The sequence below is a fragment of the Macaca mulatta genome, chromosome 4 (assembly GCF_049350105.2).
Source record: "Macaca mulatta isolate MMU2019108-1 chromosome 4, T2T-MMU8v2.0, whole genome shotgun sequence".
Taxonomy (NCBI): Eukaryota; Metazoa; Chordata; class Mammalia; order Primates; family Cercopithecidae; genus Macaca; species Macaca mulatta.
In genome coordinates this window covers 157,068,385-157,094,012 of record NC_133409.1, presented here as the reverse complement: position 1 = coordinate 157,094,012, position 25,628 = coordinate 157,068,385, and the positions used below count along the sequence as shown (strand labels likewise).

At 42.5% G+C, this 25,628-nt stretch overlaps 6 protein-coding genes across 6 annotated transcripts; 2 read left to right on the top strand and 4 right to left on the bottom strand.

Annotated features, from left to right (window-relative positions):
* Nucleotides 1–431: 431 nt before the first annotated feature.
* H1-1 (H1.1 linker histone, cluster member) lies at nucleotides 432–1,079 on the bottom strand. Its single transcript, NM_001193709.2, is given in 1 exon segment — nucleotides 432–1,079. A coding segment is annotated over 1 exon segment (648 nt).
* Nucleotides 1,080–3,817: 2,738 nt separating this feature from the next.
* Nucleotides 3,818–4,228, top strand: H3C1 (H3 clustered histone 1). The gene is given in 1 exon segment (NM_001193714.2): nucleotides 3,818–4,228. A coding segment is annotated over 1 exon segment (411 nt).
* Nucleotides 4,229–5,248: 1,020 nt separating this feature from the next.
* On the top strand, nucleotides 5,249–6,433 carry H4C1 (H4 clustered histone 1). Its single transcript, XM_078001341.1, has one exon. The coding sequence runs from the start codon at nucleotides 5,279–5,281 to the stop codon at nucleotides 5,588–5,590; it is 312 nt and encodes a 103-aa protein (XP_077857467.1). The 5' UTR covers nucleotides 5,249–5,278; the 3' UTR covers nucleotides 5,591–6,433.
* Nucleotides 6,434–8,437: 2,004 nt separating this feature from the next.
* H4C2 (H4 clustered histone 2) lies at nucleotides 8,438–10,781 on the bottom strand. The gene has a single exon (XM_078001340.1). It carries the CDS (start codon nucleotides 10,747–10,749, stop codon nucleotides 10,438–10,440), a length of 312 nt encoding a protein of 103 aa, XP_077857466.1. The 5' UTR covers nucleotides 10,750–10,781; the 3' UTR covers nucleotides 8,438–10,437.
* Nucleotides 10,782–14,558: 3,777 nt separating this feature from the next.
* H3C2 (H3 clustered histone 2) lies at nucleotides 14,559–16,242 on the bottom strand. The gene has a single exon (XM_078000875.1). It carries the CDS (start codon nucleotides 16,203–16,205, stop codon nucleotides 15,795–15,797), a length of 411 nt encoding a protein of 136 aa, XP_077857001.1. The 5' UTR covers nucleotides 16,206–16,242; the 3' UTR covers nucleotides 14,559–15,794.
* A 1,075-nt stretch (nucleotides 16,243–17,317) lies between these two features.
* H2AC4 (H2A clustered histone 4) lies at nucleotides 17,318–17,710 on the bottom strand. The gene is given in 1 exon segment (NM_001193724.2): nucleotides 17,318–17,710. A coding segment is annotated over 1 exon segment (393 nt).
* Nucleotides 17,711–25,628: the final 7,918 nt, after the last annotated feature.

Below are 25,628 nucleotides of genomic sequence, written 5' to 3'. Positions count from 1 at the left end.
GCTACTTTAGCAATATTGACCCAAGAACGCAATGTCCGCACTTTAACCTTGCATAATAAAAAAGCCTCAAGCCTGGGACTAGGCTTCAACCTTGGTTCGTTACAGTTATGACTAATTAGCTTGGGGTCGTGAGATGCGGGACTTCGGGCTACTTAAAAAAAAAAAAAAAAAAAAGCAAAACAGGTGATCTAAAATTCGACTTTAACTCGGTGCATTTGAATTCACCTTGCTATCTTTGATAGCCTCATCTGGCAAGAATTTACTACTCAACCTATGTTAAAGTTCCTATTGACTCTCCAAGTGATTCTAATATAAATGAGGGCGTATTGCATTTGCTTGGGGGAATTTCATCTGTGTACTACAGCTCTTTTCCCGAAGTGTGTAGGTGGCTCTTAAAAGAGCCGTTGGGTTAGTAAAGTTTCCAACCGAATTTACTTTTTCTTGGGTGCCGCTTTCTTGGGTTTGGCAGTCTTTGGCTTCGTCACCTTAGCCTTGGCCGCCTTGGGTTTTATAGCCTTAGTTTTAGCAGGGCTTTTAGCTACTTTCTTGGGTTTTACAGCTTTGGGTTTTTTGGGACTCTTAGAGGATTTCCTTGTTGCCGCAGACTTTTTAGCATTTTTTGGAGTCTTGACGTTCTTTTTGCTAACCCCCGTGGCCTTTTTGGGCTTTTTAGACGCACCCGTTGCCTTGGTTTTTGCAGCCACCCTTGAAGCGCCGGGCTTGGTTTCCACGGAGGATGCCTTCTTGTTGAGTTTGAAGGAACCCGAGGCGCCGGTGCCCTTCGTCTGCACCAACGTTCCCTTGCTTACCAGGCTCTTAATACCCAGCTTAATGCGGCTGTTGTTCTTCTCCACATCGTAGCCTGCGGCCGCCAGCGCCTTTTTAAGAGCAGCCAACGACACACCACCACGCTCCTTAGAGGAGGAAGCAGCCTGCACGATCAGCTCTGACACGGAAGGGCCAGCAGGCTTTTTCTTAGTGGCCACCGCAACCTTAGCAGGTTTCTTTGCCTTCCTGCTAGCTGAAGGTTTCTCAGGAGCAGCAGAAGCGGCGGGAGCGGGAGGCGCCGTTTCGGACATGGTGACTAATACAGCACACCAAGTAAACTGGTATAAACCTGACCAAGCAGGATGCGAGAAAAAAAAGGCCCCGACTCAGCCTATTTATAGGGTGGGACTGCGCAGTGATTGGTGCCCGTCAGTGCCCGCCCCTCGCACCCTAGCGCCCCCTGCGCTCTGCAGAGGGTTTCCCCCAGTCTCAGAGAGCACCTGGGGGCCTCTAGGGCCTATGGTCCCGCTCCCCTCAACGCAAGCAAACACACCGAAAAAGCCGCTCCGATTGCCTCATTGTGAAGGAAATTGTAGGCCGACTGCCACCTAGTAACATCAGAGGGTGCCGCTTGTCTCTCAAAAAGCAGCTCTGTTTTAGGGAGTAGGTTGATGGGGAGCGGTTTGCAAATGCAGCCCCACAAGCATCCAGGGAGTTTTATTAGAAAGTTTTAGAGGTCCGTTGCCAGATATGTTAGTTTTTAATTTGCAAGAAATGTAAAATACAGTGTTTGAATAGTTGGGGAGGAAGAGGAAAGTGCGGGTTTTAGGCCGTGTTAGGGCTAGTAGTCATCAACTCGATTACATTTTCTGGCAATGTTTTAGAGCGATGTGTCTCGCGAATACCTTTCACGTCAAAGAAGAATGAATCGTAGACAACACCAGAATTCACTAACGCTGCAATTAATACTCAAACTGCAAGTGTGGAAACGTTTCTGCACTTGTAACTTACTTCCACAGTCCAATGTGGGATGCACTTCAGGAATTTCCAATGCCCTTTTCATCCATACAACATGCCCCAAATGGGTGTTAAGGTTTACAACCTGTGTTCCATGTCAGCACATGCAATGAGAGCACCATGACATGGTGAACTCATTGTTTTATTCAACAAAGATTTATGGGCCTCACAAACCTGCGAAAGGCGTTAAATGCTGGGTCCAAGAAACTGGTTCCCCGACAGGCATTCTGCTGGGGAGTTAAGTCTCCTTAGTGTGAAAACAAACGGTAAGTGTAAGCACACCCTGGGGATAAGATTTTATGGTAACCTCTCTTTAGCTTGTTTGTGGCTGTTAAGAGCATTTCAAATTATCAATAAGCTAAAACGATCTCACATTGCCAATCAGAGACTCAGCTAACGGGAGAACAAAAAAAACTATTAAATCGACATCCACTTCTACAATCCTATTCTGGATAACCCCCTAACACAGCGGAGAGTGAGGGAATGCGGTCTATTTCCGTTCGTGCTGTTGTAGTTTTTAAATAAGTCCGAACTGTGCTAAGTAACCTGAGCTTTTTCCCTTTTTCTTCAAACAACGTGTCAACCAAATAATTGTAGTAGTCCCAGATAACTATTGTACCCATCTTCTTTACCAGTGTTTCCTACGTCTATTTTATTGAGAAGCCACGCATTCAAATATTTCACGTAATTTCTTAAAACTTGGAAAATAACATTTGGAAACTATACATCTTGGTTTGACGGCTAGTCAGTTATGAAACACAGGTATATAAAATTGGAAGGTTTTTGTAAGTAAACCCTTTATGAAAGATATAAACCTTTCTTAATGTAATAAGCGAGGTATCTGAAAAAAACGCAACTTTTAAAAAGGAAATACTCCGAATTATCTGATTCAGGAGCTTCCACTTTAAATAATGGGTTCTGCCTCCCTTGTTTCCATTGGGTTAAACTGGCTTCAAATAAAATGGGAACGCTCCATGCAAATAAAGGATGATAGATCTGCTTTCTAAATGGCTGTTCAAGAAAATAGCCTAAACCAATCAAAAGATAGAAAGTGGCCTGTCTCCTGTGAATTTAAAAAGGTCACAATCCACTTTTTAGTGTTTTGAGACTTTTAAAATGATTGCATTAGCGCTTGGCAGTGCTAAATTATGTTCCTTGCGGACTACCATCCAGTTTCTCTTGGGCCAAGTCCACCTCCTGCTCCGCAAGAGCAACAATTCCCAGCTGGTGGTACCTGGCGGCAGTGCTGGAGAAACGCCATTTATTGACTGGCAGAGTACACCTAGGCTTAGAAAACAAAAGCTGCAGAACACTGCAAGTTTAGGATTCAAAGAGCATAATCAAGAGAAAGACGTCTCATAGAAAATGTTTCTATGAGGAATAGTGTAATCCTACTATGTTTGAGATGCTTTGTAGATTTCAATAGCGCTACTAAGTCAATTAAAGCATTACAAAGGAATGCAATTCTTGTGAAAGGTTTCAGAAATTCCCGTAAAGGGTACATTTCCGGAGAGGAGAATTCCCTCTTTTTTTTTCTCCTAAAGAGCTGAAGGCTATACAGAATTGGAGAATTATAATACCTTTGGAATCAATGCCTTGTTTTATGGAAAATAAACACAGCCTTCAGGTTATGAAAACCAGATGTATAAGAGGACAACAGATTAAAAAATTAAAGTGCAAGCCGGCGCGGTGGCGCTCCCCTGTAATCCCAGCTACTCCGGACGCTGAGGCGGGAAGATCCTTTGAGCCCAAGTTAAAGCCAGCTTGGGGAACAAAGCAAAAGTGAAATAAAATAATAATAATAGTAATAATAATACCACTTTAAAAATAATCTGTAGAGTTGGAATAGAATATAGTAGCCAGTGAAACTGCACGATTGTTGAGGCTTAAAGATAGACCAATCAGAGCTTGTAACGTCATATTTAGCGTCTTCTATCATCCAATCACTGCACTTTACTCACTATAAATAGCAGAGAAGCTCGCGGACGTATTTGCGCTAGTCTTGGGTGTTACGTTGTGCTGTTTTCCTATCATGGCTCGTACTAAGCAAACTGCTCGGAAGTCTACTGGTGGAAAGGCGCCACGCAAACAGTTGGCCACTAAGGCAGCCCGCAAGAGTGCTCCGGCCACCGGCGGTGTGAAAAAGCCCCACCGCTACCGGCCCGGTACTGTGGCTCTGCGCGAGATCCGCCGTTATCAGAAGTCTACCGAACTGCTGATTCGTAAACTACCTTTCCAGCGCCTAGTGCGCGAGATTGCGCAGGACTTCAAAACAGACCTGCGCTTCCAGAGCTCTGCTGTGATGGCTCTGCAGGAGGCGTGCGAGGCCTACTTAGTTGGACTGTTTGAGGACACTAACCTGTGCGCCATCCACGCCAAGCGCGTCACTATCATGCCCAAGGACATCCAGCTGGCTCGCCGCATCCGCGGAGAGCGGGCATGATTACTCCGGCAGCTCTGACGGTCCAATCAAAGGCTCTTTTCAGAGCCACCACCTTTTCAAGTAAGGTAGCTGTAAGAAGCCAATCTAAGACGAAAGGGAATGCATTGGGAGCACTTTTCGTTTTGATGTTTGCCACTGAAGGCTTAAAAACCATTCGATTTTGGCTGGTCACTATGACGCGCCTGTGATTCAAGCACTTTGGGAGGCTGAGGCGGGCGGATCACCAGAGGTCAGGAGTTTGGGATCAGCCTGGCCAATATGGCCGAACCCAGTCTCTACGAAAAATACAATAACACGATGGGCGTGATGGCGAGCGCCTGTAATCCAAACTACACTCGGGAGCCGGAGGCAGGAGAATCGCTTGAACCTGGGAGGCACAGGTTTTAGGGAGTCGAGATCGCGGTAATGTACTCCAGCCTGGGCGCCAGCGAGACTCAGTGTCAAAAGAAAAACATTCGACTTAAAATAGTTCTGGAGTCTGAATGGGTTTGTATTTCTTAACCCAGTTCCTCAAAGCCTGTAGCTCTGTTAATAAAAGCCATTGGTCAAGCCAGCTTGGTCCCACCCCCGTCTCCCAACCCTCCCCCAACCGCCGCTCCCGCCACTTCCTGGGGCTTGGAGGAGGAGTAAGGGAGGGCACTGTAGGCGTCATATTTCCCGCCTGCGCGCTTTTCATTCTGTGTCCGCTGGGGGTGGAGGAAGGGGTAACATTCGGTTACCCCTAAACGTAAAGATCGGTTCCCCTATTCTCTCTCTCTGGTTAATTCTTAACCAAGTTCCTCAAAGCCTGTAGTTCTGTTAAGAAAATAAAAGTCATTGGTCAAGCCAGCTTGGTCCCACCCCCGTCTCCCCACCCTCCCCTAACCGCTGCTCCCTCCACTTCCTGGGGCTTGGAGGAGGGGTTGAGGGAGGGGACTGTAGGCGTCACATTTCCCGCCTGCGCGCTTTTCATTCTGTGTCCGCTGGGGGTGGGGGAGGGGTAACGTAGATATATAAAGATCGATTCCCCTGTTCTCTCTCACTTGCTCTTGGTTCACTTCTTACGAAGTCATGTCTGGACGTGGTAAGGGCGGGAAGGGTTTGGGTAAGGGGGGTGCCAAGCGCCACCGCAAGGTGTTGCGCGACAACATCCAGGGCATCACCAAGCCGGCCATCCGGCGTCTGGCCCGGCGTGGAGGTGTCAAGAGGATCTCTGGTCTGATCTACGAGGAGACTCGCGGGGTGCTCAAGGTGTTTTTGGAGAACGTGATCCGTGACGCTGTCACCTATACGGAACACGCCAAGCGCAAGACGGTCACTGCTATGGACGTGGTCTATGCGCTCAAGCGCCAGGGACGCACCCTTTATGGCTTTGGCGGCTAAGGTTGCTGCTTTCTCCCCAGCTTGCGTTTCCGAACCAAAGGCCCTTTTCAGGGCCGCCCAACTAAACAAAAGAAGAGCTGTATCCATTAAGCCAAGAAGCTCAATGTATAGTTAATGTGAATGATAATGAGCTGACATACTAGAAAGGAAAGATTACTGGAACTGCAAGTTTGCCCTTCACTCACTAGATATGGGTAGGGGAGCAAAGATATTCCAACTCTGAAGCGTGAATGGGAAAAACATTGAGTTAAAAATTTGTGTTAGTTTCCAAGGGACAAAGGGAAGCGCTGCCCAATCAGTGAGCGCCATTCGTAGCTGTCAACCAATCAGAACTGATAAGCTAATATTTCCTGAGGCAAGCCAGAGAGTCGGAGGGGAAGCTAAAAAGCTTATTGAGAAAGGACAAAACCCTGTTTTAGTAAATTTTTTTTTTTTTTTACTAATTTTTATTTTTTAGCGATTAGGAAATGAAATCACAGACTTTTAAGTATCCCTCATTCATGTACTGAGAGCAATACTCAATTTATTGCCACCAATACAATTTGCCTCGATTTAAAAGATCCTGAAAATTGAAACCCCATTTAGACTCCTGGAATACCCAGGACACTAAATTCAGGGGCGATTAAAATCTGTTTTAGAGAGAAAAGTCACCTTTTTCAGTGTTACCGGGCCTTCAGCAGTTAGCCTTTTTTCCCCCCTTTAAGTAGAAATTGGAATTTGGGTGATAGAAATATTCTGAAATTAAATTGTGATGATGGTTGTACAACTAAGTAAACATGGTAAAATTCATTGAATTGTACCTAAAGTGGGCAAATTTTATGGTATATTAAATATCAATAAAGCTGATTTCTTTATATACATACATATTTTTATATATGCAGAGAGAGAAATGATGCAGGCAGGGTGGCAGGACATGAGGTTGGTAGCATAGGCAATGTTGGTCTGTGAAGGGCCACCTGTGCTAAACCTGGAAGCCTGGGGTTTGTCCAGTTAAGTCATTGTAGCCACAGTTTTAAACGATGTTCCTGATGCAGTTATGTGTTCAGTAGTACATCTAGCTTCAGAACTCAGCTGGAAAACAGATGTGAACTTGAGATTAGCTAATAGGGAAATATCTTACTCTCATCTGAGTAAATATTCACAAATGCCTCTCATTGTGCTCATTGTTATAAAGGACTGATTTCGGCCTCACTACGTTAGCTTCAGTGATGCATTCCTCTGTATTTTGAGGTCCTGTTTTCCACCTGACAGTTTTCATCCAGCGTTTCTTGAGTACCCAGCTTGGCTTAATTTAAAACAAGTACCCAGCTTGGTTTAATTTAAAACTGACAATGGAGAGAATTCATAGCTGCATCCTGGAATCAGAGGAGCAAAAATGAGCCTAGTATGGAGTGTGGGTCATTTTATGCCTTTCTTAGCTGGTATTTTAAAGATATTTATTGATCTCGTATGCCAGATATTGTTGTAGACATTGGGGTACATAAGTTAGCAAATTTTAATTCCCTTTCCTGAATTCCAGAGTCAATGTAGAGGGGTGTGTGGATATAGATTACCCATATGGGAGCTATAGCTGCTGTAACAATAGCCATGACTAGCTCCTGTTATGTTTTGCCTGGCCTTTTTAGCTCATAGCATTGCTGATAGGTCATACTCATCTTAGGCATACTCACCACCACCTTGGGCCTTCTTCAATCCTAACACTCATGCAGTCCTTGTTCAGAACGAAGATAATGTTGCTTAATTTGCAGCCCCTAGACTAACCCCCCAGATTTTCTAAAGAGAAACTGCACACTGATTGCTTCAGGCAGTGGCAGGTCAAGGAATGAGAGATGTGGAATTGATTGTGTTAGCATTCTAGTGGGCTTAGTGGGGAGCCTGGAGACTTACATAGAAGATTCAAGCATTCATTCATTCAACAAACCTCTATAAACTACCTGTTAAATGTCAGCCCTGTTCTGTTTGTTAAATATATTGTTACATATATAGTTATAGGTGGGGAAATTTTATATATATATATGCTATTGAGGATAGTCAGTTATATACCATATGCTAAATGAGCAGAAAAGCACATTATTTTACAAAGGATGATTATGGGAGGTCTCTTTCTTAAGGTTGGTATTTGAGGAGAGGCTTGAATGAGATGAGATCTAGAGCTATTCAGATATCCAGGATAAGACCCTTCTAGGGAGAAAAAATAAATATAAAGGTGCTGATGCTGGAAATGCTTGGTCCATTCCAGAAACAGCTAGGAGGTCAGTGAAAAGAAAGAATTGGGAAGAGAATGAGGTCAGAGGGTAGCCAGAGTACAGATCTAGTAGGGACTCCTAAGTAGGTTGAGAAACTCATCCTAGTTTGCTTGGGACTTTCTAAGTTTCATCACTGAAAGTCCTACACCCTGAGAAACCCCTGAGAGTCAGGCAAACTGTAATGATTGGTCATCTTACTTGTAGGCTATGATAAGGATGCTGGATTTTATTATGAAGGTGATGGAAAGCCACTGGAATGTTTTCAGCAGACAGTGGACATAATACCTTTAAAAAGGATCACTGTTGCTGCTGGATAGAGAAAATATTGTATGATAGGGGGATTAAAAGTGAAAACAAAGACCAGTTAGGGCTCACTGTGGTCGTTCAGACAAACCACCATGGCAGCTTGCTCCTAGAGAAGCAGCAGAGGAAACAATGAAAGGTATTCTGATGATTGATTTTCGACAGAGCTGACTGCATTGGATGAAAGTTTTAAGCAGCTCAGGACAAACAAGATTGCACAATTCCTGGCCCAAGCTGCTTGAAGAATGGAGTTCTACTGATTGACGTGACAAATATCAGAGGAAGAACAGACTTGGTGTTTATGTATAAACATATTTATTTTGGACAAGTTTGAGATGCCCATTAGATATTCAAATGGATACATCAAATATGCAGTTGTATATAAGTCTAGAGATTTAAGGTCAGGGAGATGGTTTATAATTGCAAACATTTATTTAGAGACACAGTTTCACTCTTGTCTCCCAGTCCTAAGTGTAATAGCACGATCTCAGCTCACCGCAACCTCTGCCTCCAGGGTTCAAGCTATTCTCCTGTCTCGCCCTCCCGAATAGCTGGGATTACAGTCGCCCGCAACCATGCCGAGCTAATTTTTTTAAAAGTAGAGATGGGGTTTCACATTGTTGGCCAGGTTGGTCTCGAACCTGTGATTTCAGGTGATCCACCCGCCTCAGCTTTCCAAAGTACTGGAATTACAGGCGTGAGCCACCGTGCTGGGCCTATTTTTCTTAAGCTCTATGTTTCGTTCTGAAGCTTGAAGTGGGTGGAAGCAAACTGATAGAATTTGGAGAGGTGGTTAGGCAACCTGGGATTGAGAAACAGCCGGAAGCTGCCACTATCACAGGCTTTGGCATTGCTAGAAGTTAACGTGACACTTACAGCTAGGCCTTGGTGTTCTGTTGAACATAAACTATTTCACAGAACACAGAGCTTGTAAGTGGTGAGGCTAGTTGAGTTAGCCGAGAAAAGGAGTCCAAGAACTGAGCCAGAATACACCAGAGTGTGTAGTGGAGTAGTTTTCTCATTCTTTAGTAGGGCTATGTAGAGATACTCTATTTTATGGATATACAGATCACACTCTAGTCCCTTCTGATGAAAACTTTACAGTTCCCACTCATTTACTACTGCAAACAATGCTGTACTACATTATGTTTGTTTTTAGCCGTCTCATCCGGTCTCAGCATTTATCTGCTGATGTCTCCCACATTTTTATCTCCAGCTCAGACCTCTCACCCGAACTCACTTACTCAACTATCTATTCACTATGTCCTCCTGTGGGGAGAGGCTTGTTAGCAAAGTAACCAGACAACAAAGTTGTTTTTTTGCTGAAGTAGCCCTCTATGTATTTGTTATTAAATCAAAGATGCTGAATATTTGGCTGACTTCTAAATCTGGTCACCTAACTTTGAAACACTTCCTAGGTCGTACAGTTTGAAACTTGCACAATTAAAAAAAATCGGTTTTGGAATTTCCAATTTAAGGCAGGAATAGAAGACCGTTGGGTTGACAGGTACTGTGAATATGCAAGAGTCATCGAAGAATCCTGTATCAGAAGCGGCTTCCATTTTATAGCTACTGACACGGACCTCGGAGTCAGAGGAAATGTGAGTCCTTATTTATAAAACAGACTCCCTTAGTCTACTAAGTGGGAATTTACAAACTGCGTAGGCAGCCTGCCTAGGACAGCCTCCAGCCTGAGGACTGAAAATAGCAAAGCAGCTTTAACTGCCAGTCTTACTCGGGGGAAAGGGTAGGTGACATCACTCAGCACGACGCCAAGCTCAACTAAAAATGGAAGTAAAGGCTTCTGGCGCTACGGGGCAGGGGGGCGGTTGAGGGAAGGTGTTACCAGGGAGGCTAAATGTACAGATCTTGCTGACGTTGCTTAAGTCAGATACGCCTGGGAAACACCTGACATCTATTTTAATCCACTTAATCACTTGCAGCCGGCTGGCATCTTAAGACTCCCGTACAAATAATGCAATGTTTTTAAAACTAAAAAGCTGAACGACTCATTATCGGACTCGCGCTGCACTGTTAAGTTCCTTTAGTGTCAAAACCATAGCATTAAACTTCATAGCTCGCTTATCCCAGAGACCGCGTTTGCTCAGCTGACTTCTGCTTTAGCAGCCGCTCAGACCTAAGAACCTGGTCTCTCCTAACCGGCCTGTAGAAGTTGTTCATACTAGGCGAAGTGGTTGAGTAAAGCTGAGATTTTCCGGAAGAATACGATCACAGCTCTTTCTGAGAGAGAGTGGGCGGCCCTGAAAAGGGCCATTGGACGGAAAACTGACTAAAATATTAACCGCCGAAACCGTATAGAGTGCGTCCTTGGCGCTTGAGCGCGTAAACCACATCCATGGCAGTGACAGTCTTGCGCTTGGCGTGCTCCGTATAGGTCACGGCGTCCCGGATCACGTTCTCCAGAAAAACCTTGAGAACACCTCGGGTCTCCTCGTAAATCAAACCGGAGATCCGTTTAACCCCGCCACGCCTAGCAAGGCGCCGAATGGCCGGCTTAGTGATGCCTTGGATGTTATCCCGAAGCACTTTCCGGTGGCGCTTGGCGCCTCCCTTACCCAAACCTTTGCCGCCTTTGCCGCGACCAGACATAGTCAACGAAGTCTGAGCAGAAAGAAGAGTACAAAAACAAAGCAAGCTACGAGCATTTATATACGAACATCGGACCTTATTGAGAACTGAAAGCGGGAGCGAGGATAAGGAGGCGTTGCTGCCTCACCCTTTGCTCCGCCCCTCGTGGGGCAGTGACCTAAGGACTGTGAGAGACAACACAATAGTTTCACTTTCTAATCCCTTTAGTTTTTCACTCCCGTTTACGACACTACTATTTGAATCTGAAGCTATACCCTCGACTGAGAATTTTAATAAGGGCTTATATTAAGAACTTTCATTAATATGCCAGAGTGGTAGACTTTTTAAGTGTTTCAAGTGCTTGAAGACATTTTGACTATTTAAAGGTACTTAAAAGAGCAGGTGTGAAAAGATCACTCTGGCCTCCTGTTTTCTTGAAATCTGACCTGTTTCTTAGAAGCAGTAGCTGAGATTCTCATATGAACGATGTTCTCACTGTACTTTAAAAAAAGCAACATTGTTCTCAAGGATGGGAGGCTAAGGCCAAGAGAATTCTGTACAAACCTTGCACTAGCGCTTGCTGGTTGCTTTTCTACCCAATTACATATTCTAGCCTTTGCTTTAGCGCATTTTTACACTTTTACTATTTATCCAATTCATTATATAAGTAACTAACTGCTTTTTTGGGCCTTCATTTCCTTATGAGAGCACCTGTGTCACGTAAAACCTGTATTAAATAAATGCATATACCTTTCTCCTGTTAATCTGTTTTATATTAATTTAATTTGCTGGTCCAGCCAGAGCCCTAAGAGGATGGGGGTGGAGTTTTGCTGTCCTTCACACTGTACTGTCTCATTCAGAAGAGGGTGATTGTTAGCTATGTTACATTGCAACCATGCCTTCTTCTGTAAATCGGGTTATGATGATAGTTAATTAGCTAATGTGAACGAGGCATGAGAACAGAGACTGTGGAAAAGAAATAAATATTACATAATATGGTTTAATTTTAGATATAACTACTTTAAAAATCTGCCCAGAGTTGGGATATTGTCCTGAACTCTCATTTTTGGGTTTTTACTCCCAACACCATATCGCTAGCAGCAACTATGTGTGTATTAGTAAGGATTGTTTTTTTAAAATCATAGCCTGTAATAACGTACAAGGTGTTGACAGATTTTTTGCTTTTCGTATGTGACATGTTAAAACTGTCTGAAAATATTCCTTTGTTCTCTTTTCCAAGGTGCATAATCATAGCAGCCTTTGTGCTTTCCTATAGCCAAGCCTGCAGTGTAGTTCAAATCTCCATACACGCTTCTCACTGTTGTTTTAAATTCTGAAAACATTCGTAAATCACTTCTATTGGAAAAAATGGAAGGGCTACTGCTAAATTTTTAAGTCTGAAAAATGCACCCCGAACTTGACTTCTTTGTCTGAGAATCTTAGCCTTTTCACCCAAATCTAAAAAACCAAGACTGATTTTAGGCTTCAACAGTGTCAGGCCTCTGAGCCCAGGCTAAGCCACCATATCCCCAGCGACCTGCACGTATACATTCAGATGACCTGAAGCAACTGAAGATCCACAGAAGTGAAAATAGCTTAACTGATGACATTCCACCATTGTGATTTATTTCTGCCCCACCCTAGCAGACCTATGTACTTTATAGTCTCCTTAAGAAGTTTCTTTGCAATTTTCCCAACCCTTGAGAATGTACTTTGTGAGATCCATTCCCTGCCCCCAAAACATTGCTCTTACCTCCACCACCAATCCCAAAACCTATAAGAACTCATGATAATCCCACCACCTTTGCTGACTCCTTTTTCGGACTCAGCCCGCCTACACCCAGGTGAAATAAATAGCCATGTTGCTCACACAAAGCCTATTTGGTGATCTCTTCACACGGACCCGTGAAACAAACAGCATTAGCTATAAACTTCAGCCTGCAGCATAACATCACTTTGTGATGACTGGGCAGGAAAAACCCTGTTTAACTGTTTCAGGTGCGTCTCTGTGAAGAGACCACCGAACAGGGTTTGTGTGACCAACAAGGCTGTTTATTTCACCTGGGTGCAGGCAGGCTGAGTCCGAAAAGAGAGTAAGTGAAGGGGGATAGGGGTGCGGCCGTTTTACAAAATTTGGGTAGGTAGTGGAAAATTACAGTCAAAGGGGGTTGTTTTCTGGCTGGCAGGGGTGGGGGTCACAAGGTGCTCAGTGGGGGAGCTTTTGAGTTAGGATGAGCCAGGAGAAGGAATTTCACAAGGTAATGTCATCAGTTAAGGTAGGAACAGGCCATTTTCACTTCTTTTGTGATTCTTCAGTTACTTCAGGACATCTGGATGTATACGTGGAGGCCACAGGGTGTATGATGGTTTAGCTTGGGCTCCGAGGCCCGACAAACTGAACAACTGGGAACAATCAACAGTTAATGCACACAATATGTTATAGGGAGGCAAAATTTTACCTCTACTCTGTTAGGGTCTCCAACTGGACCTGATATTTAATTTGCCATAAAACAGATTAGCAGAATGAAAGCATACAAATGTATGTAATGTAAATTTTATGGGACAGGAGAACCCTCATAAGTGAAGACCCAAAGAAATGGCAAAAACTAAATGCTTTCATATTAAGTTAAAGAGAGGCAATTGTGAGAAAGTAAACCATATGGGGAGATTAAAGGAAAATAGGATTATTTTAACAAGGTTTGTTTGTGTATAGAAGTCTCTCGGCTATGACTCTCTGCTGTGTTTGTGCAGAATTATCTCATCTATGACTCTGCTGAAAAATCTCTCTTTTCTCCTGGTAAAAGGAGAGCATTTTTCACATTGGAATTTTTATCTCCTGTTTTCAGAAAGAAAGGGTTAGAAGAATTCTCTTCTTGAATTGCTGTTTTTGAAGTGCCTTTAGCTCAAAAGAATCCTGATCCCACAGTGGTCTATTTTTGGATGTTATATTCTGCAAACAACACCCCCTTTTTGTCTCCAATCTCACCTTAATTACTCCTCTAATAAAAAACAATCGATTCTTAATATAATGATATTAAAATGTTTGCACTACTCACGAATATAAAATGCTCAATAAATTTTCTTTCACAAATGAGAATTTCATCCATTCTTTTTTTTTTTTTTTTTTTTTTTTTTGAGACGGAGTCTCACGCTGTTGCCCAGGCTGGAGTGCAGTGGCGCGATCTCGACTCACTACAAGCTCCGCCTCCTGGGTTCACGCCATTCTCCTGCCGCAGCCTCCCAAGTAGCTGGTACTACAGGCGCCCACCACCACGCCCGGCTAATTTTTTGTATTTTTAGTAGAGACGGGGTTTCATCGTGTTAGCCAAGATGGTCTCGATCTCCTCACCTCCCAAAGTGCTGGGATTACAGGCGTGAGCTACCGTGCCCGGCCCATTCTTTAAGTATCAACTGTAAATGAAGAGTTACAGCAGAATCCTTGTTCTGTTGAGGAGAGGGCAAAGAATGTAAGTGAGGGAGCGAACAGCTGGACTGAGCTACCACCCCCAGTCCATCTGATCCTCACACAGTAATATCACTTTATTATTTTATGCTATTGGCCAGACCCCGTACCTCCAACACTTTTTCTTACAGATAAAGAAAATATAAAAAGTCAAGCACTGTCCATCAGATCCAGCACATCTATAACTGGAAAAAACAAAATACTTTACCTTCAGCTGGGCCCAGAGCTTGGGGGTAGTCACCTTGGCATAGACCAAGTCCATTGGCATCTCTAACATACTCTGTCTATGGATAACAAATGTCTGTGCCAGGTAGAGTCGCTTGTATGAGTCAAGAAAAACAAAATATAAAACACACAGGCATATTCATTTTCATAATTTTTAAATGCAAATATTACTTTGTAAACCAAACACTGCTTTATTAAAAGCTGGAACACAAGTGAATTTAAGTAAACAATGCAATTCAAACTTAATATTTTGTGTGTGTGGTTTGTTGTTGTTGACAGTTGGTCAGGTGATTTTAGTATGGTACATCAATTTACACTCTAGATGTAGGCCAAGAAAGAATGTTATCTGTGTAAAAAATATTTATTGTAAAAAAGAATGTGAGGCAAGGTCTTTGGAATTAGTAGTTGTAATGTTCGACAATCTGTGGTTGTTATAAAGTTAGTTTGTAAAATGTGATCTAAAAGTTATATGATAAAAAAACTACAATCATAAAATATTCAAATTATATTTTAAACATTACTTTTGTTTACATTCAGTATTTCCATCCCTATAAATTTTCTTCCAGTATTCAACCCCCAACCTCCAGAAAACCGAAAAGCAAGATCAACAGAAATAAAATGGTTAAAATTTGTAAATTCTAGATTTTAATAGATAACTACAGGCAAGAAGTAGTGGGAAAAAAAATGTGGCATGTCATGGTGCATAGTCCTAGAGGAGATAAAGCAATGCAACCAGCTAGACTATTTACAAGCAAAGCCACACATATAAAATAATTAATATATAAGGAATTAAATTATGCTTGGTCGACAGATTGACAGATGAAAAGTGGGTAGCTAGCTATGGATAAAATGAGAGCCAGTTAGATCCCTGCCTCACATTTTGCACCAGAATAACTTTCAGGTTAATGTGGACAGCCAAATGAATTAAAAATAAAATTCTTCTAAGCATTTTGAGTAAGACATTGGAAGTCGCGAGACATAACTTTTCAATCTTTTGAAAGCTTCACAAAAGAGCCTAGTAAGCACCAGTTAACCACTTGCCTGGTTTTTCCCTTATATTCTTAGCCTTAGAAAGTTGTTTTAAAAAATGCTAATCATAGCAAGCTAGAGGCCTGAATGGACAGGTGGACTTATACAGCTTCTCCTCCCCAAATAGCACCTAAGAAGCTCAGAAATAGTCTACACTGCCAAACGGGTCAAACCACATTTCTGTTAATGAACTTAAGAACATAGTCTAATGCTTTCTGGGGATTCTTGGTTTGCTGTTGTCGAGTTTATTAACAAAAACGTAGTTATCACAGCTACTTTCGTTGGAATAATTGAGTGGCTCTGAAAAGAGCCTTTGGGTTTTAGGACTGATCAAAATGTAACTTTAGGTTTACGCTCTCTCTCCGCGAATGCGGCGAGCAAGCTGTATATCCTTGGGCATAATAGTCACCCGCTTGGCATGAATGGCGCAAAGGTTTGTGTCCTCAAAGAGCCCTACCAAGTAGGCCTCGCAAGCCTCTTGTAGTGCCATCACCGCTGAGCTCTGGAAGCGAAGGTCGGTCTTGAAGTCCTGGGCGATTTCTCGCACTAGGCGTTGGAACGGCAGCTTTCGGATCAGCAGCTCGGTCGACTTCTGGTAGCGACGGATCTCGCGCAGAGCTACAGTGCCCGGGCGGTAACGGTGAGGCTTTTTCACGCCGCCGGTGGCCGGCGCGCTCTTGCGAGCAGCCTTGGTAGCCAGCTGCTTGCGTGGCGCCTTACCGCCCGTGGACTTGCGAGCAGTCTGTTTGGTACGAGCCATGGCAATAAGCAGAGAACCTTGCCTCAAGAGACGTTTGTGAAAGTAAAGAAAGAGCTACTCTTCTTTTATAGAGTCAGACCACCAACTATTGGCCGCAAGAAAATTCAAAAATCCCCTCGCCCTTCTTGGATTGGTCCATCTCTGTGCCTGGTTGAAGATTAAGAGAGGCTCCTGCTCTTTACGGTAGCTACTCTGACGTCATTTTCTTAACCCCTTAGCTGCTATTACACTGTGGCAAGTCTTGTACTGGAAAAGCTTCGTAGTCTTAAAATTTACAACCACACAAAGCAACGCGGAAACCTCCAATTGTTTCTAGTTAAAATATAAAAAAGAAAAAGAATATTGGAGGCGATTAGGGAAATTTGCATGTGTTCTTTATTTAAAATGATGTTTTTCTGGGTGTGGCATGAGTAGTGTGGGCAATTAACAAAACGCTCTTAGCCGGGTGTGGCGGCTCCCGCCTGTAATCCCAGCTACTCGGAAGGCTGTCAAGAGGATCGCTTGAGCCCGAGTTCGAGGTTACAGTAAGCTATTATCACCCCACTGCACTCCAGCTTGGCCGACAGAGGGAGACTCCACCTCAAAACAAAGCAAAACATCCCCCACACTGGAAAAAAGCTCCTTATCTTGGAAATACATGCTGAAATGTTCAGTGGTAATGTGTACGCTCTCAATTGTGTATGCCATCAATTGCTAGAGCAAATGGTGTGACATTTTCAAACTGTTTTGCCGTGTAGGGTATGCGTGTTTTGCTTAACACTTCCATTAAAAATACTTAAGGAGTGCACCCATGGGTATAATTTCCTTCCTCCAAAATGTAACTGCTGTGTGAAACTTAGCGAGGATCACCCCTGTAAAAGTGTTTTTTGTGCTGCATGGCATTTCTCCTACATATGTAGAGTTCCTTAAAGGGTTTACATAGATCAAGATTTCTGCAGGACAAATTACTAAAAGTGCCACACGAAAACCATCAAAAACACCTCAAAACATCTGTGTGGGCTGCATAATACAAAGCATAACAGCTCATTTAACGGAAGTCGTAGGTGGCTCTGAAAAGAGCCTTTGTTGTTAGGCTGATTTCGTCTGCTGACAGTGTATGAAACGTTAACACTTCACTTTCCCTTGGCCTTATGATGACTCTCAGTCTTCTTAGGCAGCAGTACCGCCTGAATATTAGGCAGAACGCCGCCCTGGGCGATGGTCACACGCCCCAAGAGCTTATTAAGCTCCTCGTCGTTGCGGATGGCTAACTGCAGGTGGCGCGGGATGATGCGGGTTTTCTTGTTGTCGCGGGCCGCATTGCCCGCCAGCTCCAGGATCTCGGCGGTCAGGTACTCAAGCACCGCCGCCAGATACACCGGCGCGCCAGCCCCGACGCGCTCGGAGTAGTTGCCTTTGCGGAGCAGGCGGTGCACCCGGCCCACGGGGAACTGCAGACCTGCACGAGAAGAACGAGTCTTAGCCTTGGCGCGGGCTTTGCCGCCTTGTTTGCCGCGACCAGACATAGATAGTTCAGCTAGAATAAAAAAATACCCACAGGAAAATGTAACGAGAATATGTTAGGAGAGAAGGCAGAGAAGCATTTATACTGACTGGAGGTAGGCTGTGGGGAATTCTCCCATTGGCTAATTTCAAATACCCAATGGGAAATCAGAATCTGCATCCTTCATTTGCATGTAATCCTCCCATCTGGTGTAAGGTTTATGTTTGATTCAAACCCCAGTATGGCTTGAGGAGCCTTCGATTTGAATGCTAACAATAATTGACCCAATTAGGATTTTGTCAAAATATCTTTTTTAAGCATGAGTGGAGGTTTTGTTCTGGTTATTTTGACTTTTAGCCGCTAGTGCTTTACCGGGATTGTGACTCATGGTTTTGGAAAGGAGTGGACTCCGACCAATTTCTAAATAGATATTTAAGAGGTCCTTCAAACCGGGCGCGGTGGCTCATTCCCGTAATCCCAGCACTTTGGGAGGCCGAGGAGGGCGGGCCAGGCGTTCGAGACCAGCGTGGACAACATGGAGAAACCCTGTCTCCAGTAAAATACCAAAAAAAGAAGGGGGAAAAAAAAAAAAAAAAGAAAAAAAAGACGGGCTTGGTAGTTAGTGCACGCTTGTAGTTACAGTTACCCGAGAAGCTGAGGTGAGAGGATCGCTTGAACCGGAAAGGCGGAGGTTGCAGTGAGTTCAGTTAGAGCCACCACACTCCAGCGTGGGCGACAGAGCCAGGAGGCTGTTTCAAAGAAAAAAAAGGTTGGGTGGGGGGGAAGGAAGAAAAGGGAATACCTCAAATCCCAGCTGTAGAAGCTTATAAGCTCTCTGATTCATAAGGGAAAGAGAAGGGGATGTAAGCAACTTAGTGGAGAGTATATGATTCGGGAGAAAAATAAATGGGTATTTCAAAGAATAGGTGACAGCTATGACAAAGTCTGTTTAGATGGTGTTAACGGCCAGTCTCCTCTCCTGTGATACAGTTAATCTTCTCTGGTTGATGAGATTCCCCAGGGAAGTGAATCTTAACTAAATTTCTTTTTGAATTTTTTTTTAATTTTTGAAATTTTTGATAACAGGAGTTCAGAGAAAGCTCCTCCCTGAATCTCCTAAGTGCCCTCAGTTCAAAGAAACCAGCATAACAAAGTGGCATACTTTTGAGTTGCATTTCCTGAACTTTTTCATAACACTGAATGAGGAGTCTCTGGAATCTTTCAGGAAATGGGAGAACAAACATTCCATAACACAGAAATACTCAAAATGGGATTATTATCATAAAAGTGTTTCTCTGACCTTCTTCTGCCTTCCTGTCTCTAAGTCCCATTCTCTGCAAAGGCTAGCCATAGAAACCAGAATTCCTCCTCAAGGTAGGCTATACAAATCAGAACTCCTTTTCCCCAGAGCCAGCCATAAAACTTAAAAATATTACTCTAACCGACCTTGTTTGCCCGTAGGTCATAAGACCCCCTCATTCTAAAAGAGGGTCTTGTCCCATAACCAGAAGGAAAGAATGCTGCACTGAGAGGTCAAGAAGAATCTTGACACACAAGCCTTGCGGGACCTCCCTACTCAGTCTGTTAGCATTCGATGTACCCTATACAGCTGTTTATATTGTTGAACCTAAGCATAAAAATGGGCAATTTCCCCTGTATCTTTCCATTCTAAAATTTCCGGTAAAATTATGATGAAATAAATGTATATGCCTTTTCTCCAATTAATCTGTGTTTTGCCAGTAATTTTCAGTAAACCTTGGGAGGGCAAAGGTGAAGTTTTTCCTTGGCTCGAACAGTATTATTACAGCCATTGTCTCCCTCTCATGTTGAGGAACCTAAAATCAAGAGAGATTGCCTAGAGACATCTTGGTGTTTTTCCTTTTATATTCCATGAGATAGGAGCAGGTGGGGTATAGATGAAGGTGGATTAATTATTCCAGGAATTTCTGAGGTATCTACGACTTGTATCTTTGGTCTACTTATACTGAAACAGAATGGCAGAAGGAAAAAGAGACACAGGTATAAGAAAATCTGTTCCTGGACGGGCACGGTGGCTCATGCCTGTAATCCCAACACTTTGGGAGGCTGAGGCGGGCGGATCACTTGAGGTCAGGAGTTCATAACCAACCTGGCCAACATGGTGAAACCCCAGGCTTTACTAAAAATACAAAACATTAGCTGGGCATGGTGGTGGGAACCTGTAATCCCAGCTACTCCGTAGGCTGAAGCAGGAGAATCGCTTGAACCCTGGAGACGGAGGATGCAGCGAGCAGAGATCGCGCCAATGCACTCCAACCTGAGCAAAAGCGAAACTACCTCTCAAAAAAAAAAAAAAAAAAAAAAAAAATCTGCTCCTAAGCCAATACTGTCACAGAACTATGGATTTGATGCAGAGAAACTGTGAGGAAACTAAAAGTGCTGATTTTTAGTTTCTTTTTTGACTTTTCCCAAGTCTTCTGACTCTGGTGATATTTTTCCCTTCACAATATTCAACCTCCCTTTTCAAAATGATAATGATCTTCTCCCTCAACAATAGCAGTAAACATCAGTAACCACTGGCTCATTTTCTTAGAAAAGGTGCAAGATTCATGATGAAGATGTTAAAAAGTTATCTCAGATACTGCCCTAAAGAGATTATACTCTGAGAATGGAGGACTTACATACCTGAAGATTAAATAGCAGTGCACATTCTGCTTACAAAATAAAGACTTTGAGCAATATATCATACAAAAGCACATAGAAAAGAAGATTGATCACTGTAAATTAGAAGGAGTTAGAGAGTTCATGAGGGAGGTGTATATCCAGCATTAGTTCAGCATATATTTACTGAAAACCTGCTAAGTGCCAGAGAGAGTTCTAGGTGCAGGGAACATAGCAGTGAAAAAGCAGACAACCTGTTTCCTTAGGGTGCTACTTGTCTTGTAGGAGGACGTGCACAATAAGGTAAATACATAGTGAAAATGTAGAGATAAGTGATGAGTGCTATGCAGAAAAATAAAGAAAGGGGTTAAGAAAAAAGAATAGGAATAAGGAGGAAAAGTTTCATCAGGAGAATGTCATTTGAATTCAGACCTGAAAGGAAGTGAAGAAGCCAGCCAAGTAGGAAGGATAAATACTTCAATAAAATACTGGATGTGTTCGAAGCCAAGAAAATGTCCGGAACCAAGGGTAAGAAGGTACAGCTATTGTAATTTCCTGAACAAATCGTAGGCCATTTTGGAAAGAGCCCTGGATATGTACAGGGCTAGATAAAATTGAAACCAAGATTAACGGTAGCTTCAGAAACTCAGACTAGAAAGCAGGAGTACATCCAGTCACAATATCAGTAATCTATATGCCACTGGTTCATGGATGAGAAAAACTCTTCTCATCCAAGTTACCTTGAATTAAGCAAACCAACAAGCCCCTGGCATGTGCTATTAGCAAAACAACTTGATGGCAGTCCTTTCAGTAAGTGCCTCAAACAGTACATTTTAGGCACTTGCCTTTAAAAAACATACAAAAGGCAGATATTGGGGAGGGAAATATTGGGGATTATTTATTCCATATAAATATAAGAGGAAAATAAGTTGTTTCCCAATAACAACTCCAACACCAGGAGTAGAGAAAGCAAGACAATCTGATGCCTCGTGGTTTGCAAAAACAGTAAAAAAAAAAATCTATTAATTGCATAATATAATTCACCCTTGATCACTCTCTAAATCAGTGCCCACTAGCTACAAGTAGCTACTGTGAAGTTGAAAAAGGGTACTTCAGATTGAGCTATGCTATAAATATGAAATAGACTTAGTGTGTTAGTTCATTCTTGCATTACTGTAAGGGAATCCCTGAGACTGACTAATTTATAAAGAAAAGTAATTTTTTTTGGCTCATGATTCTGCAGGCTGTGCAGGAGGTGTGGTGCAGGTATCTGCTACTGGCAAGGCCTCAGGAAACGTCCAATCATGGTGGAAGGTGAAGAGGGAGTAGGCATATCATATGGTGAGAGTTGAGCAAGAGAGATGGGGGAGGTGTCACACTCTTTTAAAGAACCAGATTACATTTCAACATGAGATTTAGAAGGGACAAATATCCAAACCATATCACTTAGTATGAAGAAAGAATGTAACACATCTCACTAATAAGTATGCATATTGAAAACATGTTATAATGACATTTTGACTATAGAATTTAAAAAATATACTATTGAAGATATTCAAAAATTTAAAAATACATATATAATTTGTAGTACATTTCTATTGGACAGTGGAACCTCTAGCAATGTTCCAAATGTGGCCTGTATATGTGTATGATGTAGGAGTGATCAGTCACGTTAAGATGATCATAATATAGTTACTTAGTCCATTTTGTGATACTATAACAGAATACCACAGACTGGCTAACTTCTAAAGAAAAGAAATTTATTTCCTACTGTTCTAGAACCTGGGAAGCTAAGGGCATGGCATTATGGCATTAGTATCTGGTGAGGGCCTTCTTACTGCATCATAACATGTTGAGAGAGCAAGAGTATGTGTGTCACCTCAGGTGTCTCTTCCTTTTCTTATAAAGCCACCAGTCTAAAGGAAATGAAAATATTTTACCACAAAATATATTTCTTTGACATATTTTGAAATGGCTGCTGCTTGGCCAGCAGGCAGAAATGGGCGTGCAAAACTGTTTTAAATGGGAAAAATTTTATGTCTGTAGAGAATCTCCATTAATGCAGCCATGCCTCCTCCCCTTTCTGTACCTTTCTCCAGATCCAGGAGAGATTGAGAGTCTGACACTTAAAAATCGTAAAAGAAACATTTACCATCTATTCTTTCTGAGGGAGGCTTTACCTACGTAACAAGGCCACCTTTGCAAGCCAAACCTCTTTTGCCTCCCATAACCTGTTTTACCAGAATCTAAGCCCCAATTCTTTCTGTGATCTAAAAATGGTATATAAGTGTCTGTAACTCATTGGGAAGTTAGGTAATTAATTCTGAATGCTCCCACGTAGACACGTTAAATAATTAGGTATGCCTTTTTACCTATTAATCAACCTGCCTTGTCAGGGATTTCTGGCAAACTTTTAGTGGACCAAGAGACTATGGCCCCCACACTATCCTTCATGAACTTAAGCCCTAAGATATCAATAATTGCATTAAATGTGTATGGTGTAAATACGCCAATAAAAAAACAGTTTGGCTGGGCACCGGGGCTCACGCCTGTAATCCTAGCACTTTGGGAGGCCGAGGTGGGCAAATCACGAGGTCAGGAGTTTGAGACAAGCCTGGCCAACATAGTGAAACCCCGTCTCTACTAAAAGTACAAAAATTAGCCGGACGTGGTGGCGCACGGCTGTAATCCCAGCTACTCAGGAGGCTGAGGCAGGAAAATTCCTTGAACTCAGGAGGCAGAGGTTGCAGTGAGCTGAGACTGTGCCACTGCACTCCAGCTTAGACAACAAGAGTGAAATTCCGTCTCAAAAAAAACCCAAACAAAGTGTTTGGCCCAGTGGATAACAATGAATGCCCCAACTCTACACTGTCTGCAAGACTTTCACTTCAAATATAAACATAATGCAGGTTGAAATTAAAGACTGCAAAAAAGATAAGCCATATAAACATCAGCCCCAAACTGCAAGAGTATCTGTATTAATATCTGTGATCTGAAAGACCGAAATAGATGCCCCTATACCAACTAAGACAGACTCTAAGATTAAGGAAACAAAGTTACCTACTGGTTGAGCGTTCACAGCTTGGCTGGTATGGCAAATTCCTAAATTCCAAAGATTACAAAAAACTCACACTTTCTAAATTCTTTAACTATTGGAGCTATCAGAAGCCCTCCTAACTCTGATTTACAGTCCAGGCCACTACAACTCTGATTGGACAGAGGACCAGCTTGACACACATTCTAGTCTTACACCTAACTGTAGACCTTAAGCCATTTTCAGCCAGCTTATGGAGGCAGCACATAAACTGTCTTTGTTCCTATAGTTCACCTTTTGATGTAAAGAGCTAAATTCTACCTTATTTTAACCTAAAATTCCACCTCAAAGTGAACATAGGAGGTAAGTTACACATGTGTTTATCCATTGTGAATGCACTTGGCATCCCTCATAATATATATAGCTGTCCCCCCAAACCTGCTGAATATGTATGACTCTATTGTGTGATATATATCCCATGAGGCATAAAAATAACCAACCTGCTCCTTCTCCTCAAAGACAGAGTAATTTTGGCAGGTTCTGGGACCATCTTTTCCTGGCTTGCAAATTAGTATTGCCAGTAAATCTCTCTTTCTACTATTTAGCCATCCTGGTGGTCTTTTGGATGATATATCAGATAAGTATATTTCAGAGCAAAGAAAATTACTAGGAACAGACAGGGATATTACATAATGATAACAGGATCAATCCAATACAAAAAACAAGCAATTCTAAATGTATATGCACCAAATAACAGAACTGCAAAATATGTGTAGCAAAAACTGATAGAACCAAAAGGAGAAACAGACACATACATGATTTAAAGGTAGAGATTTCAACACCCCTCCCCCAATAATTGATAGAACAACAAAACAAAAAAATTACCAAGTGTATAGAACTCAGTAAGTGGCTGCATTACTTGTCGTAATTTGTAAAACAATGGTAATAATAGTACTCACACTTCTTGAGTTTTGGTGAAGATTGAATGAATTTATACTTGCAAAGAACTTAGAAATGTGGCCAGACGCAGTGGCTCATGCCTGTAATCCCAGCACTTTGGGACGCCAAGGCGGGCAGATCACCTGAGGTCAGGAGTTCGAGATCAGTCTGACCAACATGGAGAAACCTTGTCTTTAATAAAAATACAAAATTAGCCGGGTGTGGTGGTGCATGCCTGTAGCCCCAGTTACTGGGGAGGCTGAGGCAGGATAATTGCTTGAACTCTGGAGGCGGAGGTTGCGGTGAGCTGAGATCTCACCATTGCACTCCAGCCTGGTTGACAGAGAAAGACTCAGTCTCAAAAAAAAAAAAAAAAAAAGATTAGCAAGAGAAAAGCATACAAATGTATTTAATATAACTTTTATGTTACATGCGACCCTTCAGAAATGAAAACTCGATGGAAGCAGGAAACCTGTGTATTTTTATGGTAAGTTTAGTGAAATGCATAGTTGTGGATTAATACGATTGACAGTAGGCATATGATCTAATGGTAATAAACTGAGGGGACATAGGAAGGCTTGTTTGTTAATTATCTATTAACGATCAGCAGACTATCAACAGAGACAGCAAAACATCCTAGTTTTGAGTTAGAAGACCTAGGTTTTTGTATTGGCTTGTCAGTTATGGGTATTGTTTTAGATAAAACATCAAGTATTCTTGATTTCTTATTTTAAAAAAAAAGGAAGGAAAGAAAGAAGGAAAAAGGAGAAGAAAAGTGTCAGAGTCATTTGAACCAAAGTGACTCCATTTTGAGTGTGGACTAGGAAAATGAGGCTGAGACTTGCTGGGCTGCATTCCCAGAAAGTCAATCATTCCTAGCTTCTAGATGTTTATGGTTAAGGGAACAAATAAATAATGTTTACTAAACAGACTCAGACCTGGGAGTGTCCAGATATCCCTAAATCTGGAGAACAAAGGCATTCCTAATTTTGTTTAAAGATAATAATGTCTATTCTCGCAAAATATAGTAACTAAAAAAATCAATCCTTTATCACAAACCCGTGTAGCAGAGCACATCTCCCCATATATACAAGCATTGTACCTACAGGGTGGATGCCTTCCTCCTCTTACTTTCCGGAATGTCCTGCTCTGTCTATGGAGTAGCTGTCCTTTCACCACTTTACTTTCTTAGTAAACTTGCATTTACTTTGCACTGCGGACTCACCCTGAAGTCTTTCTTGCGCGGGATCCAAGAACCCTCTCTTGGGGTCTGGATGGGGACCTCTTTCCTGTAACATATTTCTGGCCACCACAGAAGGGACTATAA

Bases quoted from the DNA above. Each gene is read 5' to 3' on its own strand.
- H4C2 (XM_078001340.1), bottom strand. From the start codon at position 10,749: ATGTCTGGTCGCGGCAAAGGCGGCAAAGGTTTGGGTAAGGGAGGCGCC.
- H3C2 (XM_078000875.1), bottom strand. From the start codon at position 16,205: ATGGCTCGTACCAAACAGACTGCTCGCAAGTCCACGGGCGGTAAGGCG.
- H4C1 (XM_078001341.1), top strand. From the start codon at position 5,279: ATGTCTGGACGTGGTAAGGGCGGGAAGGGTTTGGGTAAGGGGGGTGCC.